Source organism: Oncorhynchus mykiss, chromosome 4, assembly GCF_057628025.1.
Source record: "Oncorhynchus mykiss isolate SJ-2025 chromosome 4, ASM5762802v1, whole genome shotgun sequence".
NCBI lineage: Eukaryota > Metazoa > Chordata > Actinopteri > Salmoniformes > Salmonidae > Oncorhynchus > Oncorhynchus mykiss.
In genome coordinates, this window is record NC_143025.1 from 4,586,123 (window position 1) to 4,605,831 (window position 19,709).

At 43.8% G+C, this 19,709-nt stretch overlaps 2 protein-coding genes across 3 annotated transcripts; one reads left to right on the forward strand and one right to left on the reverse strand.

Moving 5' to 3' along the window:
• LOC149983667 (stonustoxin subunit beta-like) lies at positions 1-2,783 on the forward strand. The gene is made up of 3 exons (XM_090233402.1): positions 1-27; positions 79-208; positions 440-2,783. The coding sequence occupies exons 1-3, from the start codon at positions 1-3 to the stop codon at positions 946-948; spliced, it is 666 nt and encodes a 221-aa protein (XP_090089528.1). The 3' UTR covers positions 949-2,783.
• A 3,995-nt stretch (positions 2,784-6,778) lies between these two features.
• Positions 6,779-13,589, reverse strand: LOC149983668 (E3 ubiquitin-protein ligase TRIM16-like). Of its 2 annotated transcripts, XM_090230894.1 has the most exons (7): positions 12,913-13,589; positions 12,665-12,670; positions 12,395-12,523; positions 9,867-10,100; positions 9,297-9,456; positions 9,114-9,173; positions 6,779-8,883 (listed from the first exon to the last, which is right to left on the reverse strand). In XM_090230894.1, exons 1-7 carry the CDS (start codon positions 13,507-13,509, stop codon positions 8,366-8,368), a joined length of 1,704 nt encoding a protein of 567 aa, XP_090087020.1. In that variant the 5' UTR covers positions 13,510-13,589; the 3' UTR covers positions 6,779-8,365. The 2 variants fall into 2 exon arrangements, with proteins under 2 accessions (XP_090087020.1, XP_090087021.1); XM_090230895.1 differs by lacking the exons at positions 9,114-9,173; positions 12,665-12,670 and having other exon boundaries at positions 12,395-12,490.
• Between the last annotated feature and the right edge of the window lie 6,120 nt (positions 13,590-19,709).

A 19,709-nucleotide genomic window follows, 5' to 3' on the forward strand; every position in this document is an offset into this window, starting at 1 on the left:
ATGGACCAAGATCTCCACTACAGGTGTGTTGAAAACAATAAGAACATCAACTTTAGACCATTGAAAGTTCCCTACTAGTCATATACATGTGGAATATGGTCTGATGATAACATTCCCTCTCTCTGTCAATGTGTTTGTGTGTCTGTAGTGAATATAGTGGATGTTGTACTGCCTCCAGAGCCCAAGACCAGAGAACAGTTGTTACAATGTGAGTCTCTTTATTGTGAAGTAACTAACAGTCTCTTTTTACTGACACTCCTAACAATCCCTCTAGAAATATATAGCAATAGTAGATCTAATCAAAGACTGGGTATCTATCTGACTCCTCATATTTCTCTGATTTGATCTCTGCTGTGCTCTAATCAAAGACAGGGTAGATACAGTATCTGACTTAACTTATTGTTCTGACTCCCCTCATTGGTCTCTGCTCTTCTCCCAGATTCCTGTCAGCTCACACTGGACCCAAACACAGCACACACACACCTCTCTCTGTCTAAAGGGAACAGAAAGGTGACCAGTACAGGCCAAGTCCAACCATATCCTGTCCATCCAGACAGATTCACCAACTGGTGTCAGGTTCTGTGTAGAGAGGGTCTGTCTGGATGCTGTTACTGGGAGGTGGAGAGGACTGGTGATGTTGTTACAGCAGTCTCATATAAAGACATCAGCAGAACAGAGAAAGATGGTGGATTTGGAAACAATAACAAGTCCTGGAGTTTAGACTGCTATAGAGGTGGTTATTGTTTCAGACACAATAATGTTGAGACTAAAGTATCAGGCCCTCAGTCCTCCAGAGTAGGAGTGTACCTGGATCACAAGGCAGGTACTCTGTCCTTCTACAGTGTCTCTGACACAATGACCCTCCTCCACAGAGTCCAGACCACATATACTCAGCCCCTCTATCCTGGGTTTTATGTCTCTGGTTCTGCTGAGCTGGTTAAACTGTAGTAGGGTCCACATAGACACTAGTCATGCTGGTGTAGTCTATAGCTGAGCTGGTTAAACTGTAGTAGGGTCCACATAGATACTAGTCATGCTGGTGTAGTCTATAGCTGAGCTGGTTAAACTGTAGTAGGGTCCACATAGATACTAGTCATGCTGGTGTAGTCTATAGCTGAGCTGGTTAAACTGTAGTAGGGTCCACATAGATACTAGTCATGCTGGTGTAGTCTATAGCTGAGCTGGTTAAACTGTAGTAGGGTCCACATAGATACTAGTCATGCTGGTGTAGTCTATAGCTGAGCTGGTTAAACTGTAGTAGGGTCCACATAGATACTAGTCATGCTGGTGTAGTCTATAGCTGAGCTGGTTAAACTGTAGTAGGGTCCACATAGATACTAGTCATGCTGGTGTAGTCTATAGCTGAGCTGGTTAAACTGTAGTAGGGTCTACATAGATACTAGTCATGCTGGTGTAGTCTATAGCTGAGCTGGTTAAACTGTAGTAGGTCCACATAGATACTAGTCATGCTGGTGTAGTCTATAGCTGAGCTGGTTAAACTGTAGTAGGGTCCACATAGATACTAGTCATGCTGGTGTAGTCTATAGCTGAGCTGGTTAAACTGTAGTAGGGTCCACATAGATACTAGTCATGCTGGTGTAGTCTATAGCTGAGCTGGTTAAACTGTAGTAGGGTCCACATAGACACTGTCATGCTGGTGTAGTCTATAGCTGAGCTGGTTAAACTGTAGTAGGGTCCACATAGATACTAGTCATGCTGGTGTAGTCTATAGCTGAACTGGTTAAACTGTAGTAGGGTCCACATAGATACTAGTCATGCTGGTGTAGTCTATAGCTGAGCTGGTTAAACTGTAGTAGGGTCCACATAGATACTAGTCATGCTGGTGTAGTCTATAGCTGAGCTGGTTAAACTGTAGTAGGGTCCACATAGATACTAGTCATGCTGGTGTAGTCTATAGCTGAGCTGGTTAAACTGTAGTGGGGTCCACATAGATACTAGTCATGCTGGTGTAGTCTATAGCTGAGCTGGTTAAACTGTAGTAGGGTCCACATAGATACTAGTCATGCTGGTGTAGTCTATAGCTGAGCTGGTTAAACTGTAGTAGGGTCCACATAGATACTAGTCATGCTGGTGTAGTCTATAGCTGAGCTGGTTAAACTGTAAACTGATTTGTTATTAATTAAAATTCAATCCAATGTTTTAATCTTGTACATTTCCATGAATCATGATGTCTGGTGTTGATGTATATTGGTTGTCATTCAGAACCATTGATATGTTTTCTCAGTTGGTTCTCTGTCTCTATGTAATTCTCCTCAGTATCATTGATCAGCTTGTTGGCTCGGTCCTAATTGATGTGTTCTCTGTCACCTGGAGCTGCATGGAAAATGGTCCAGGAACTAAAGGACAATTCAGGACTAGTCAGCCCACTACAAGCTGGTATCACTTACTTTCTACTAAACTATATGGTCTGGTTTCCCAGACACAGATGAATCCTAGTCCTGGACTAAACAGTATGTTCAATGTAGATGTCCAGGAAACCGGCCCTAAATGTGTCATCTTTCATCCTCCCATACTGCTCAGTCCAGCAACATTAAACCTGTCCAGCAGGTGGTGCTGTTGACCAAACAATAAAACCAGCAGATATCTTGACTTGCCACTCAGTATATCAGTAATGTTCAGAATAGTACTTTAATATCATTGGAGATTGATGGTCTTTTTAATCCACTATCCAGAGTCAGGAACAGATGAAGTTAGGTCTGCTACTGTTCAGTGATTAAATATGATTTATGGTGATGGGAAATAATAAAAAACACTCAACTTCATCTAGTAATAGTTTTCCTTTGTTATTTATTCCAAGGTGTGTCTTTAACTTGTAAATGTATTGTGTGGAGGTGAGCTAGTGGTGTGGCTGATAGAATAGAATGAAAAGGGAGGAGGGGAGGAAGAGGGGAGGAGTGAAGGGCTGTTCAAGAATCCAGATGAGGAAGAGGAAGATGTTCAGGGGAATTACTGTCTCTGTTCCAAATGGTTCCCTATTCCCTACGTAGTGCACTACGGTGCTTCTGACCAGGTCTAAAGTAGTGTTCTACGTAGGGAATAGGGTGTAGATTTATTACAATATCATTCTTTAGTGTTTGGCACAAAAATATATTAGATCTCCACCCCCCCACTTCCTGTCTGTCACCCCCCAGTTCTGTTAAGACTTCCTCTCATTGAACTGGGCCTCATTCTAAATGGTCACTTTGTATTGATAGTCCATACTGGTCTTTACTATGGTTCTACATACAGTACCTGTATTGATAGTCCATACTGGTCTTTACTATGGTTCTACATACAGTATCTGTACTGTATAGTGATATATGTCTATATGTCTGAAAAACTCAGCTGCTCTCGGATCAGTTTTCTCCATTCAAATCTTACCTAAGACATTAGAATCTTTCCACAATACCGACGAGGGATCAGCTCCTAGAGAGATATTTTCACCTATGGCTGCAAAGAGGCTATTGAAGTTGCTCTTCCTTTAATAATGCACAACGTGGTAGACTGGGCACTTCGTAGCGCACATGTTGCCGCACATCATGACACACATTGAGGCAAAATGTACAGACAGTAGCCTAGTCGCAACAACTATAGTTCATAACTCATTTCTAGAATTACACATAGTGTCTTTGCTTATTCCCTTTAGTGATATTCAGTCCTTTAACAAGAAACACATTCTGTTAACAGAAAACACCCTCACTATCAATTGCTGCAAAGAAACCACTACTAAAGGACATCAATAAGAAGAAGAGACTAACCCAACCCATCTATAATGTTAAAGTAGAAACCACTACTAAAGGACATCAATAAGAAGAAGAGACTTGCTTGGGTCAAGAAACACGAGCAGTGGACATTAGACCGGTGGAAATCTGTCCTTTCGTCTGATGAGTCCAGATTTAAGACTTCTGGTTCCAACCGCCGTGTCTTTGTGAGAAGCAGAGTAGGTGAACAGATGATCTCTGCATATGTATTTTCCACCGTGAAGCATGGAGGAGGAGGTGTGATGGTGCTTTGCTGGTGACACTGTCAGTGATTTATTTAGAATTCAAGGCACACTTAACCAGCATAGCAACCACAGCATTCTGCAGCGATACGACATCCCATCTGGTTTGTGCTTAGTGGGACTATAATTTGTTTTTCAGCAGGACAATGACCCAACACCCCTCCAGGCTGTGTAAGGGCTATTTGACCAATAAGGAGAGTGATGGAGTGCTGCATCAGATGACCTGGCCTCCACTTAATTTGTTGAACACGTTGTTGGTTACTACATGATTCCATATGTGTTATTTTATAGTTTTGATGTCTTCACTATTATTCTACAATGTAGGAAATAGTACAAATTAAAAATAAACCTTGAATGAGTAGGTGTGTCCAAACTTTTGACTGATACTGTATGTTAAGGGGATGGTTCACCCCAATAGAAAGGTTCATACCTCTAAATACCATCTTATTAGATGGATCCATTTCCCCCCATTAGTTTGGGATTCAGACCTGCAGTCATCTTGATTTCAGACCACTTTGGAGAAGTGATCCACAGGCAGTAAATCTAATGTAGAATACATGGAACCTGGATCCATTTCATTCTATTAACATGGTTTATGTGTTATAGCAGTAATGGGGTTAAACTGATATTAAAATGACAACTCCATAGGTGGTACCAGGGGAGTTCATCTCTGCTCCCAGCATCCCTGGGACAGTACTGATCAACATAGCTGACCTGATGCAGAGGTGGACCAGTGATGTTTTCCTCTCAGTGGTGAGACTTGCCCTTCCATTTGACACACCTTTACCTGATGAGATCATACAAGACGTTACAGGCTTATTGCATGTGGAAACAGACGTTAAAATAGTGTTGAATATTTAATAAGCAGTGTTTGATTGAGTTTGTTGTAATGGAACCAATAGAAAAGTCCTAAAAGTACAAACAAACCCCGCCCACCTGGAGGACAAAGGAAATGCTCAAAGTCTTGGAAAGATTTCAAATAGTATTTGAATCCAGGGTGTTATTCGTTAGAGAACACTGTAGCAAAACATTTAGCAACAGAATTATTTTAGTTCAGTTAGTCCCTTCGTGTTTCAGTTCATATTCTTCAGTTTGGTGCCTTGTGGATATGATTCAGGTCTCTGTGGAAACATCAATGAAAATTCACCTTTGATTTTTACTCCACACTTTCCCTTTCAGGTCCATAGGGTTTTACTGCACCCTACTGGAGACTGGAGCACACTGCAGTCCCTTTCAGGTCCATAGGGTTTTACTGCCCCCTGCTGGAGACTGGAGCACACTGCAGTCCCTTTCAGGTCCATAGGGTTTTACTGCCCCCTGCTGGAGACTGGAGCACACTGCAGTCCCTTTCAGGTCCATATGGTTTTACTGCCCCCTGCTGGAGACTGGAGCACACTGCAGTCCCATTCAGGTCCATAGGGATTACTGCCCCCTGCTGGAGTCTGGAGCACACTGCAGTCCCTTTCAGGTCCATAGGGATTACTGCCCCCTGCTGGAGACTGGAGCACACTGCAGTCCCTTTCAGGTCCATAGGGTTTACTGCCCCCTGCTGGAGACTGGAGCACACTGCAGTCCCTGGCTTTCTTTGTGCAGCTGGATGATGAGGCCTATCAATACAGATACTGTATGTAGAACCATAGTAAAGACCAGTATGGACTATCAATACAGATACTGTATGTAGAATCATAGTAAAGACCAGTATGGACTATCAATACAGGTACTGTATGTAGAATCATAGTAAAGACCAGTATGGACTATCAATACAGGTACTGTATGTAGAACCATAGTAAAGACCAGTATGGACTATCAATACAGGTACTGTATGTATAATCATAGTAAAGACCAGTATGGACTATCAATACAGGTACTGTATGTAGAACCATAGTAAAGACCAGTATGGACTATCAATACAGGTACTGTATGTAGAACCATAGTAAAGACCAGTATGGACTATCAATACAGATACTGTATGTAGAACCATAGTAAAGAACAGTATGGACTATCAATACAGATACTGTATGTAGAACCATAGTGAAGACCAGTATGGACTATCAATACAGGTACTGTATGTAGAACCATAGTAAAGACCAGTATGGACTATCAATAGAGGTACTGTATGTAGAACCATAGTAAAGACCAGTATGGACTATCAATACAGGTACTGTATATAGAACCATAGTAAAGACCAGTATGGACTATCAATACAGATACTGTATGTAGAACCATAGTAAAGACCAGTATGGACTATCAATACAGATACTGTATGTAGAACCATAGTAAAGACCAGTATGGACTATCAATACAGGTACTGTATGTAGAACCATAGTAAAGCCCAGTATGGACTATCAATACAAAGTGACCATTTAGAATGAGGCCCAGTTCAATGAGAGGAAGTCTTAACAGAACTGGGGGATGACAGACAGGAAGTGGGGGGGTGGAGATCTAATATTTTTTTGTGCCAAACACTAAAGCATGATATTGTAATAAATCTACACCCTATTCCCTACGTAGAACACTACTTTAGACCTGGTCAGAAGCACCGTAGTGCACTACATAGGGAATAGGGAACCATTTGGAAACAGAGACAGTAATTCCCCTGAACATCTTCCTCTTCCTCATCTGGTTTCTTGAACAGCCCTTCACTCCTCCCCTCTTCCTCCCTTCCTCCCTTTTCATTCTATTCTATCAGCCACACCACTAGCTCACCTCCACACAATACATTTACAAGTTAAAGACACACCTTGGAATAAATAACAAAGGAAAACTATTACTAGATGAAGTTGAGTGTTTTTTATTATTTCCCATCACCATAAATCATATTTAATCACTGAACAGTAGCAGACCTAACTTCATCTGTTCCTGACTCTGGATAGTGGATTAAAAAGACCATCAATCTCCAATGATATTAAAGTACTATTCTGAACATTACTGATATACTGAGTGGCAAGTCAAGATATCTGCTGGTTTTATTGTTTGGTCAACAGCACCACCTGCTGGACAGGTTTAATGTTGCTGGACTGAGCAGTATGGGAGGATGAAAGATGACACATTTAGGGCCGGTTTCCTGGACATCTACATTGAACATACTGTTTAGTCCAGGACTAGGATTCATCTGTGTCTGGGAAACCAGACCATATAGTTTAGTAGAAAGTAAGTGATACCAGCTTGTAGTGGGCTGACTAGTCCTGAATTGTCCTTTAGTTCCTGGACCATTTTCCATGCAGCTCCAGGTGACAGAGAACACATCAATTAGGACCGAGCCAACAAGCTGATCAATGATACTGAGGAGAATTACATAGAGACAGAGAACCAACTGAGAAAACATATCAATGGTTCTGAATGACAACCAATATACATCAACACCAGACATCATGATTCATGGAAATGTACAAGATTAAAACATTGGATTGAATTTTAATTAATAACAAATCAGTTTACAGTTTAACCAGCTCAGCTATAGACTACACCAGCATGACTAGTATCTATGTGGACCCTACTACAGTTTAACCAGCTCAGCTATAGACTACACCAGCATGACTAGTATCTATGTGGACCCTACTACAGTTTAACCAGCTCAGCTATAGACTACACCAGCATGACTAGTATCTATGTGGACCCCACTACAGTTTAACCAGCTCAGCTATAGACTACACCAGCATGACTAGTATCTATGTGGACCCTACTACAGTTTAACCAGCTCAGCTATAGACTACACCAGCATGACTAGTATCTATGTGGACCCTACTACAGTTTAACCAGCTCAGCTATAGACTACACCAGCATGACTAGTATCTATGTGGACCCTACTACAGTTTAACCAGTTCAGCTATAGACTACACCAGCATGACTAGTATCTATGTGGACCCTACTACAGTTTAACCAGCTCAGCTATAGACTACACCAGCATGACAGTGTCTATGTGGACCCTACTACAGTTTAACCAGCTCAGCTATAGACTACACCAGCATGACTAGTATCTATGTGGACCCTACTACAGTTTAACCAGCTCAGCTATAGACTACACCAGCATGACTAGTATCTATGTGGACCCTACTACAGTTTAACCAGCTCAGCTATAGACTACACCAGCATGACTAGTATCTATGTGGACCTACTACAGTTTAACCAGCTCAGCTATAGACTACACCAGCATGACTAGTATCTATGTGGACCCTACTACAGTTTAACCAGCTCAGCTATAGACTACACCAGCATGACTAGTATCTATGTGGACCCTACTACAGTTTAACCAGCTCAGCTATAGACTACACCAGCATGACTAGTATCTATGTGGACCCTACTACAGTTTAACCAGCTCAGCTATAGACTACACCAGCATGACTAGTATCTATGTGGACCCTACTACAGTTTAACCAGCTCAGCAGTACCAGAGACATAAAAGAGACTAAACCCAGGATAGAGGGGCTGAGTGAATGTGGTCTGGACTCTGTGGAGGAGGGTCATTGTGTCAGAGACACTGTAGAAGGACAGAGTACCTGCCTTGTGATCCAGGTACACTCCTACTCTGGAGGACTGAGGGCCTGATACTTTAGTCACAACATTATTGTGTCTGAAACAATAACCACCTCTATAGTAATATAAACTCCAGGACTTGTTATTGTGTCCAAATGCACCATCTCTCTCTGTTCTGCTGATGTCTTTATATGAGACTGCTGTAACAACATAACCAGTCCTCTCCACCTCCCAGTAACAGCGTCCAGACAGACCCTCTCTACACAGAACCTGGTACCAGTTGGTGAATCTGTCTGGATGGACAGGATGTGGTTGGACTTGGTCTGTACAGGTCACCTTTCTGTTCCCTTCAGACAGAGAGAGGTATGTGTATGCTGTGTTTGGGTCCAGTGTGAGCTGACAGGAATCTGGGAGAAGAGCAGAGACCAATGAGGGGAGTCAGAACAATAAGTTAAGTCAGATACTGTATCTACCCTGTCTTTGATTAGAGCACAGCAGAGATCAAATCAGAGAAATATGAGGAGTCAGATAGATACCCAGTCTTTATTAGATCTACTATTGCTATATATTTCTAGAGGGATTGTTAGGAGTGTCAGTAAAAAGAGACTGTTAGTTACTTCACAATAAAGAGACTCACATTGTAACAACTGTTCTCTGGTGTTGGGCTCTGGAGGCAGTACAACATCCACTATATTCACTACAGACACACAAACACATTGACAGAGAGAGGGAATGTTATCATCAGACCATATTCCACATGTATGACTAGTAGGGAACTTTCAATGGTCTAAAGTTGATGTTCTTATTGTTTTCAACACACCTGTAGTGGAGATCTTGGTCCATTCTCCTTTAAGGAAGTCTTCTAGTTTCTCTCTCAGTTCAGACACAGTCTTACTCACATCTCCAAAGTACTGAAGAGGAGGGACAACGATGCTGGGTAAGTCTGAAGATACACTGATACTGGAGAGAGACTGATACCTCTGGAGAGAGAGAGAGAGAGAGACTGATAACTCTGGAGAGAGAGAGAGAGAGAGACTGATAACTCTGGAGAGAGAGAGAGAGAGAGAGAGGGATGGACAGAGACAGAGGGACGGACAGAGAGAGAGAGAGAGAGGGACGGACAGAGAGAGAGAGAGAGGGACGGACAGAGAGAGAGAGAGAGAGAGAGAGGTACGGACAGAGAGAGAGAGAGAGAGAGGGACAGACAGAGAGAGAGAGAGAGAGGGACAGACAGAGAGAGCGAGACGGACAGAGAGAGAGGGACGGACAGAGAGAGAGGGACGGGCAGAGAGAGAGACAGGGACAGAGAAACAGGACAACATAATGATTGAGATGAATAGTTTCACATGAAGTTAATTTCATATCACATGTAACAAGACAGTTTAGTTACCTGGAGGAAATGGATGTGATCCTCTGTGTGTGAGAGCTGCTCCAGCTCAGTGCTTCTCTTCCTCAGCTCAGCTATCTCCTGCTTCAGTTGCTCCAGGAGTCCTTCAGCTTGACTCACTTGAGCCTTCTCTTGGGCTCTGATCAGCTCCTTCACCTCAGAGCTCCTTCTCTCAATGGAGCGGATCAGCTCAGTAAAGATCTGATCACTGTCCTCTACTGCTGACTGTGCAGAGTGCTGGAGAGAGAGAGAGAGAGAGAGAGAGAGAGAGACAGTAGGTTCAGTAGCCTCTCTGCACCTCATTGAGTCAGACCTCCGCCACCCTGCTCTCCAGGTCCACCAGGACTTGTCCTCCCTCCTGGACAGACAAGTACAGAACACCTCTTGGTCCTGCTCTACTCTCCTCCCTCCTGGACAGACAGGTACAGAACACCTCTTGGTCCTGCTCTACTCTCCTCCCTCCTGGACAGACAGGTACAGAACACCTCTTGGTCCTGCTCTACTCTCCTCCCTCCTGGACAGACAGGTACAGAACACCTCTTGGTCCTGCTCTACTCTCCTCCCTCCTGGACAGACAGGTACAGAACACCTCTTGGTCAAATCAAATCAAATGTATTTATATAGCCCTTCGTACATCAGCTGATATCTCAAAGTGCTGTACAGAAACCCAGCCTAAAACCCCAAACAGCAAGCAATGCAGGTGTAGAAGCACGGTGGCTAGGAAAAACTCCCTAGAAAGGCCAAAACCTAGGAAGAAACCTAGAGAGGAACCAGGCTGTGGGGTGGCCAGTCCTCTTATGATATATATATATATCATATCATCATCTTGGACCAAGAGGTTTTCTGTACCTGTCTCACTATCATGGAATATCCCTCTCTCCGGCCACACAGACCCCCGGGGTTAACTTGATATTATCTGTGTCATTTATAGCCTGGCACAGATAGTAAAACTACATTAAATACAACGTTAACTAGATATTATCTGTGTCATTTATAGCCTGGCACAGATAGTAAAACTACTGTAGCGACCCGCACAGACAGCTGTGTGTTATGTGTTCGGCTAGTAGGTGGTTGTGTTGTACTTACCAGTTCCCAGTGTTCGCGGGGTCCGACATGCCAATCAACCTGCTATCTGCCAATCACAGGAATGCCTGGGATGTTCTGATGCCGGGCATCCTGGTGGTTGGCGGAGTGGCGTGGAGGGGGCGGGGCATTGGAAGTTAAGGTTCAGCCTTTGTTCTCTCTCTTACGTCTGGGCTTCACAAGAGAAGGTCCCGATTGGCTTGTGGGGTATCTTTCATTTATTTGGCGTGAGCTAAGGCCAAACAGTAGCCTGTGTAAAGTTGCTAATAAACCGTCAATTCGTAACTCAATCCTCTGTCTGGACAATTGTTCCTTTATGATCTAGTCAGGTCATTACACTACATTAAATACAACGTTAACTAGATATCATCGCCACATAACTTATGTCGAATTTAAAAGACACCGTTACCGTTAGTAACGTCTGTTACACTGTAACTTACAGGCAGCCTCACATAAAAACCTATTGGTTAACAAAGCTTTGATTATGACCAAAGTCTATAGTAGTGAAAACTCTCTCTCTCTATTCTAACTTACCACACATTCACATCACTGCCTCGACATGAATGTGTCCTGTCAGAGCCGTTTCCTGTCCGTTAACTGTTAACAGTCTCGAGCCACAGCTTAACCAATGAGCTACAAGGAGGACTGACAGTCACGAGCGGTGCAGCAGCCTCCCCCGGGTCCTAGTACCCGCCCGGTAAGACGGTTAAGATGCGATGGAACGGTTGACGGAGAGAAAATAAATCACAGAGAAAATATATTGACTGATATATTGAATTGTTTAGGGAAGCTTTAGCTTTGGCTTTAATACATTCTGAAAATACTTGAAAACCAAAAGAGAAAAGAATAGTAGCCCTCCTCAGGAACAACAAAACCCTCACAGACCAACTTCTTCTTCTATGATATAATGGCGGTCCTCAAACCAACGTTAAAGTTGCATGGCACCACCTACTGTTCTGGAGTGTAATCAATCACGGTTTACCCCACTCTAAATCCTCCTACCTAACTCAGAACCTCTGAGAAAATAAAAGAGAGACCTACTAACTTCTAATAGTCCCTCCCCCATCCCCCAAATCCCTTCCAAGTGTATTGTTTACTGTTCATTTCTGATTGTTAATTTCACTTTTGTTTATTGTGTATTTCACTTGCTTTGGCAATGTAAACATATATTTCCATGCCAATAAAGCCCTATGAATTTAATTCAATTGAGAGAGAGACAGTTCCATTTTAATGTATAGGGGACATGAGTCAGTCATGGTTACTCATGGTTATGTGATGAGGCAGCCCAGTCAGTTACATGAACCAGTCTATTCTCTGAAAGGGGTCCAGACAGCCTGTTCCCAACAGTGGGGTCAGTGGGATTGGATAGGGGCCCCCCTCTCTCTCTCTCTCTCTCTGACTGGAGGAGAGAAGTGAAATGGTGTGTTCCTCTGGTCAACAATACTCACCTTGAAAGACTCCACAGCCTGTTGGAGCTCCTTCAGCTCCTTCTCTCTCTCCTGGAATCTCTGCTGGACCTTCTGCTGACTCATCCCCAGCTGCCTCTGTGGAGAATCACTCTTCAATGAGCTATCAAGCTTTATTAGTCCAGTAGATCAATAGTATAGTAATGTAACATAGGACCCATAGAGAGGAAGGTCAACAATCCTGAGGAAGTCCCTTTACAATATTATATTATGTTGCTATGTGAATCATTATAGTTTTTATGGTAGGCCTACATGTATCTGGGCCTGAGACTGAACTTTGGAGTCATAAAAGGCCATTCAGAATGATAATAGTGTTTGACTTTAGAAAATGGTGATACATTTGTAACAAACTCAATATACTCAAGTTTTGTGTTCATATTTGTGGATCCATTTCATATTGTATATAATATAATGAACTCATATTCAAACAGATTGAGTTCCTACTGTATCTTTAATTCTTAGTTTATCAGACAGTCATCAACAAGTTGTTCTGGTCTTACCTGTTTCTCAGTCCTCTCTGCTGCAGCTGACACTGTATCATGGCCTTTATGTTCATCCATCACACACTGATAACAGATACACTGCTGATCGGTACGACAGTACACCTCCAGCAGTTTGTCATGATAAGAGCAGATCTTCTCCTGTAGTTGTGCCGTGGCTTTGTCCAGCTTGTGCTTCTTCAAAGCAGGAAATTCATAGTGAGGTTGGAGGTGAGTCTCACAGTAAGAGGCCAGACACACCAGACAGGACATGAGTGCTTTCTGCTTTCTGGTCCCAGTGCAGAAATCACACACCACATCTCCAGGTCCAGCATAGCACAGAGCAGGAGGGGGAGCAGCCTGGAGTCCTGTCTTCCTCAGTTTCTCCACCAGCTCAGCCAACATGTTATTTTTCCTCAGATTAGGCCTTGGAGTGAAGGTCTCTCTGCACTGAGGACAGCTATAGACCCCTTTCAGATCATCCTGATCCCAGCAGCCCTCAATACAGCTCCTACAGTAACTGTGTCCACAGGGGATGGTGACTGGCTCCTTCAGTAGATCCAGACAGACAGAACAACAGAACTGGTCCTGGTCCAGCAGAACTCCCTGTTGAGCCATTTGGACAGTTGTTCACTGTCACACAGACAGACGACACAGAGACTCAGATCAGTTTCGTTTCCTCAGAAGAGAGTTTGTGGGAAGGGAAGGGACTTCCTGATTCTGCCAGAGGGGTGGGGTTAGAAGGAGGGAGGGGTTAGAGGAATGGAGGAATGTGAGAGAGGAACTGCATGCAACAGCAAGAGGGAGACAAATAGTTTTGTTCCAAGGTTAGAGCCCTTAACATGGAACAAATGACATAATGAATCTTAAAATGTGAGTTGTTAGAATATATGAAGGGTAACAGTTTCTATGAAGTATGTGTGTATCATTATTTTAATGACCTTTGTAATGCTTTATAATACACCTATGTGTTGTAATTAATCAATAAGGCCTGAGGAGGTGTGGTATATAGTTAATATACAGTACCACAGATAAGGACTGAGGAGGTGTGGTATATAGTTAATATACAGTACCACAGATAAGGACTGAGGAGGTGTGGTATATAGTTAATATACAGTACCACAGATAAGGACTGAGGAGGTGTGGTATATAGTTAATATACAGTACCACAGATAATGTTGTATATTAGTGGTAGATGTCTCGTCTCCCTTATTGCGCTATTCTGATAGTGTTAGATGTCTAGTCTCCATCATGGCTCTAATCTGATAGTGCTAGTGGGGTGGTAGATGTCTAGTCTCCGTTACGGCTCTAATCTGTTAGCGGTAGATGTCTATTCTCCCTTATGGCTCTAATCTGATAGTGTTAGATGTCTAGTCTCCTTTATGGCTCTAATCTGATAGTGGTAGTGGGGTGGGAGATGTCTAGTCTCCCTTCTGGCTCTAATCTGATACGGCACTAATCTGATAGTGGTAGATGTCTAGGCTCCCTTACGGCTCTAATCTGATAGTGGGGTGGTAGATGTCTCGCCTCCCTTATGGCTCTAATCTAATAGTGGTAGTGGGGTGGTAGATGTCTAGTCTCCCTTCTGGCTCTAATCTGATACGGCTCTAATCTGATAGTGGTAGATGTCTAGTCTACCTTACTGCTCTAATCGGTTAGGGGTAGATATCTAGTCTCCCTTACGGCTCTAATCTGATAGTGGTAGATGTCTAGGCTCCCTTATGGCTCTAATCTGATAGTGGTGTTGGGGTGGTAGATGTCTAGGCTCCCTTACGGCTCTAATCTGATCGTGGTAGTGGGGTGGTAGATTTTTAGCCTCCTTTTTGGCTCAAATCTGATGGTGGTAGTAGGGTGGTAGATGTCTAGTCTCGTTTATGGCTCTAATCTGATAGTGGTAGTGGGTGGTAGATGTCTAGTCTCCTTTATGGCTCTAATCTGATAGTGGTAGTGGGGTGGTAAATGTCTAGCCTCCCTTATGGGTCTAATCTGATAGTGGTAGTGGGGTGGTAGATGTCTAATCTCCTTTTTGGCTCTAATCTGATAGTGGTAGATGTCTAGTCTCCTTTATGGGTCTAATCTGATAGTGGTAGTGGGGTGGTAGATGTCTAATCTCCTTTTTGGCTCTAATCTGATAGTGGTAGATTAATATTCTCCCTTATGGCTCTAAACTGATAGTGGTAGTGGGGTGGTAGATGCCTAGTCTCCCATATGGCTGTAATCTGATAGTGGTAGTGGGGTGGTAGATGCCTAGTCTCCCTTTTGGCTCTCATCTGATAGTGGTTGTGGGGTGGTAGATGTCTAGTCTCCCTTATGGATCTAATCTGATTGTGGTAGTGGGGTGGTAGATGTCTATTCTCCCTTATGGCTCAAATCTGAGAGTTGTAGAAGTCTAGTCTCTCTTACGGCTCTAATATGTTAGTGGTAGATGTCTAGTCTCCCTTACGGCTCTAATCTGATAATGGTAGATGTCTAGTCTCCCTTACGACTCTAATCTGATAGTGGGGTGGTAGATGTCTAGTCTCCCTTATGCTCTAATCTGATGGTGGTAGTGGGGTGGTAGATGTCTAGTCTCCCTTATGGCTCTAATCTGATAGTGGTAGTGGGGTGGCAGATGTTTAGCCTCCCTTATGGGTCTAATCTGATAGTGGTTGATTTCTATTCTCCTTTATGGCTCTAATCTGATAGTGGTAGTGGGGTGGAAGATGTCTAGTCTCCTTTATGGCTCTAATCTGATAGTGGTAGTGGGGTGGTAGATGTCTAGCCTCCCTTATGGGTCAAATCAAATCAAATCAAATTGTATTTGTCACATACACATGGTTAGCAGATGTTAATGCGAGTGTAGCGAAATGCTTGTGCTTCTTGTTCCGACAATGCAGTAATAACCAACGAGTAATCTAGCTAACGATTCCCAAAACTACTACCTTATACACATAAGTGTAAAGGGATAAAGAATATGTACATAAAGATATATGAATGAGTGATGGTACAGAGCGGCATAGGCAAGATGCAGTAGATGGTATCAAGTACAGTATATACATATGAGATGAGTATGTAAACAATGTGGCATAGTTTAAAGTGGCTAGTGATACATGTATTACATAAAGATGCAGTAGATGATATAGAGTACAGTATATACGTATACATATGAGATAAATAATGTAGGGTAAGTAACATTATATAAGGTAGCATTGTTTAAAGTGGCTAGTGATATATTTTTACATCAATTCCCATCAATTCCCATTATTAAAGTGGCTGGAGTTGAGTCAGTGTGTTGGCAGCAGCCACTCAATGTTAGTGGTGGCTGTTTAACAGTCTGATGGCCTTGAGATAGAAGCTGTTTTTCAGTCTCTCGGTCCCAGCTTTGATGCACCTGTACTGACCTCGCCTTCTGGACGATAGCGGGGTGAACAGGCAGTGGCTCGGGTGGTTGTTGTCCTTGATGATCTTTATGGCCTTCCTGTGACATCGGGTGGTGTAGGTGTCCTGGAGGGCAGGTAGTTTGCCCCCGGTGATGCGTTGTGCAGGCCTCACTACCCTCTGGAGAGCCTTACGGTTGTGGGCGGAGCAGTTGCCGTACCAGGTGGTGATACAGCCCGACAGGATGCTCTCGATTGTGCATCTGTAGAAGTTTGTGAGTGCTTTTGGTGACAAGCCAAATTTTTTCAGCCTCCTGAGGTTGAAGAGGCGCTGCTGTGCCTTCTTCACGATGCTGTCTGTGTGGGTGGACCAATTCAGTTTGTCTGTGATGTGTACGCCGAGGAACTTAAAACTTACTACCCTCTCCACTACTGTTCCATCGATGTGGATAGGGGGGTGTTCCCTCTGCTATTTCCTGAAGTCCACAATCATCACCTTAGTTTTGTTGACGTTGAGTGTGAGGATATTTTCCTGACACCACACTCCGAGGGCCCTCACCTCCTCCCTGTAGGCCGTCTCATCGTTGTTGGTAATCAAGCCTACCACTGTTGTGTCGTCCGCAAACTTGATGATTGAGTTGGAGGCGTGCGTGGCCACGCAGTCGTGGGTGAACAGGGAGTACAGGAGAGGGCTCAGAACGCACCCTTGTGGGGCCCCAGTGTTGAGGATCAGCGGGGTGGAGATGTTGTTACCTACCCTCACCACCTGGGGGCGGCCCGTCAGGAAGTCCAGTACCCAGTTGCACAGGGCGGGTTCGAGACCCAGGGTCTCGAGCTTGATGACGAGTTTGGAGGGTACTATGGTGTTAAATGCTGAGCTGTAGTCGATGAACAGCATTCTCACATAGGTATTCCTCATGTCCAGATGGGTTAGGGCAGTGTGCCGTGTGGTTGAGATTGCATCGTCTGTGGACCTATTTGGGCGGTAAGCAAATTGGAGTGGGTCTAGGGTGTCAGGTAGGGTGGAGGTGATATGGTCCTTGACTAGTCTCTCAAAGCACTTCATGATGACGGAAGTGAGTGCTACGGGGCGGTAGTCGTTTAGCTCAGTTACCTTAGCTTTCTTGGGAACAGGAACAATGGTGGCCCTCTTGAAGCATGTGGGAACAGCAGACTGGTATAGGGATTGATTGAATATGTCCGTAAACACACCGGCCAGCTGGTCTGCGCATGCTCTCAGGGCGCGGCTGGGGATGCCGTCTGGGCCTGCAGCCTTGCGAGGGTTAACACGTTTAAATGTCTTACTCACCTCGGCTGCAGTGAAGGAGAGTCCGCATGTTTTCGTTGCAGGCCGTGTCAGTGGCACTGTATTGTCCTCAAAGCGGGCAAAAAAGTTATTTAGTCTGCCTGGGAGCAAGGCATCCTGGTCCGTGACTGGGCTGGATTTCTTTTTGTAATCCGTGATTGACTGTAGACCCTGCCACATACCTCTTGTGTCTGAACCGTTGAATTGAGATTCTACTTTGTCTCTATACTGACGCTTAGCTTGTTTGATTGCCTTGCGGAGGGAATAGCTACACTGTTTGTGTTCGATCATGTTTCCGGCCACCTTGCCCTGATTAAAAGCAGTGGGTAGCACTTTCAGTTTCACGCGAATGCTGCCATCAATCCACGGTTTCTGGTTTGGTAATGTTTTAATCGTTGTGTCGCGATACGAAACCTTCAGCCCCGCCCCTTGGCCGGCAGCGGGGTGCTAGTGGTGGTTAGCGTCCCGTTCCCTGGATTGGACAGGGCACTATAGATACTTCAGGCTATCTCGGTATAACCAGGACCGCTCGCGTAGCCCTGCCTCTCCTTCTTTATCGATACGTTGCCCTGGTAGAGAGGTCTTTTGCCTTGTCACTCTCAACGGTCTAGCTCTAGCTGGGATGTGTGAACCCCACGTTTATCCTCTAGACTCTTTGCTTCACCACTAATTGGTCCTTGAGTTGTTATTAAGCACTAGTCCTACCAGTCTCTATATGATTTCCTTCAGGTTGAGTATTTCCCTTCTGTGATGTATCTAGTTTAAAGTGTGAAGACCTTTAGTCAACTTAGTCTCACTACTCTGCCCGTCGGCTATGTATCGCTTGGTTAATAAAACTTAGATAGATCGATAAGACAATTAAATGAATCACTACTGGACACACCTTCCTCCTTGTCTTTTAATGGTAACTCATTCTGTCATAGAGCATTGATCCCCGTTTCCAGTGTCCCGGTAGAGGGGAGTGTCAAAGTTGTTATCTCCCTTGCCGTTAACTGTCTTGGGAGGGCGTTTTACTCGAAACAAAATAAGACTACCGTTTATTTTTGAAAACACTCTGTTTTTTGTCTTTTACAATCAAACACACTTCAAAATACACAATTTGTTACTTGGTCACACACAGCGTTAATCAAAAACATGCAAATGCCTTAATGCTCTATAATGCCTGGTACAATGATAACACTTATTTCTAATAAACTGTAATAGTTGAAATTAATTACCTTTAATAGTTGACAGGAAGACCCACGAGATCAGGAGCAGAGTTTCAATCGGTCAGAGTTCTAAGGATTTAGTTTCGGTATCGATTCCTCCTATGAGAGATCGGTGGTTCACTTAAATTTCGAGATTCAAGTTAGTCTGGAGAGACCCTTCTCGCCCCAGAGGATATATCCGAGGCTGGCTGCGACACTCGACCGGGCTGTAGTATTGTGCTCGGTGGCAACAAGACAAAACAGGCTCCGGGTCAACTGGCGGCAGGATCAGTCTATGATAATCTCCTGGTTCCTAGGCGAGTGGTTCAACGTTGGTCTACCGCAGTGTCTGTGGCAATAAGCCTTGGCCGGAATGTTGAGCTCAATCAGTTAAGATATTGTTGACCCATAATACTCATCAAGATAAGACGGGCGCAAGTCAAATGACGACAAGAGCAACTGTTCAATAGGCAAGCGGCACGAACCTGAGTTCCAGCAAGTTAGAATCTATAGATAATTTGAGTAGTTCAACTATATTTCGAGATTCAAGTTAATCTGGAGGGACGAGAGATAAAGGGGACAATGGGGCCAGGGGGGCAAGTATGGACTATCAATACAGATACTGTATGTAGAACCATAGTAAAGACCAGTATGGACTATCAATACAGATACTGTATGTAGAACCATAGTAAAGACCAGTATGGACTATCAATACAGGTACTGTATGTAGAACCATAGTAAAGACCAGTATGGACTATCAATACAAAGTGACCATTTAGAATGAGGCCCAGTTCAATGAGAGGAAGTCTTAACAGAACTGGGGGATGACAGACAGGAAGTGGGGTGGTGGAGATCTAATATATTTTGTGCCAAACACTAAAGCATGATATTGTAATAAATCTACACCCTATTCCCCATGTAGAACACTACTTTAGACCTGGTCAGAAGCACCGTAGTGCACTACATAGG

What these genes read in the sequence shown, in the direction of transcription:
- LOC149983667 (XM_090233402.1), top strand. Translation starts at nt 1, where the DNA reads ATGGACCAAGATCTCCACTACAGGTGT. An exon ending in AAGATCTCCACTACAGGTGT is followed by an intron (nt 28 to 78) that starts GTTGAAAACAAT and finishes GTTCCCTACTAG; the next exon opens with TCATATACATGTGGAATATG. An exon ending in CAGAGAACAGTTGTTACAAT is followed by an intron (nt 209 to 439) that starts GTGAGTCTCTTT and finishes CTCTTCTCCCAG; the next exon opens with ATTCCTGTCAGCTCACACTG.
- LOC149983668 (XM_090230894.1), bottom strand. Translation starts at nt 13,509, where the DNA reads ATGGCTCAACAGGGAGTTCTGCTGGACCAGGACCAGTTCTGTTGTTCT. An exon ending in ATCACATCCATTTCCTCCAG is followed by an intron (nt 9,457 to 9,866) that starts GTAACTAAACTG and finishes CTCTCTCTCCAG; the next exon opens with AGGTATCAGTCTCTCTCCAG. An exon ending in GACCAAGATCTCCACTACAG is followed by an intron (nt 9,174 to 9,296) that starts GTGTGTTGAAAA and finishes GTGTGTCTGTAG; the next exon opens with TGAATATAGTGGATGTTGTA.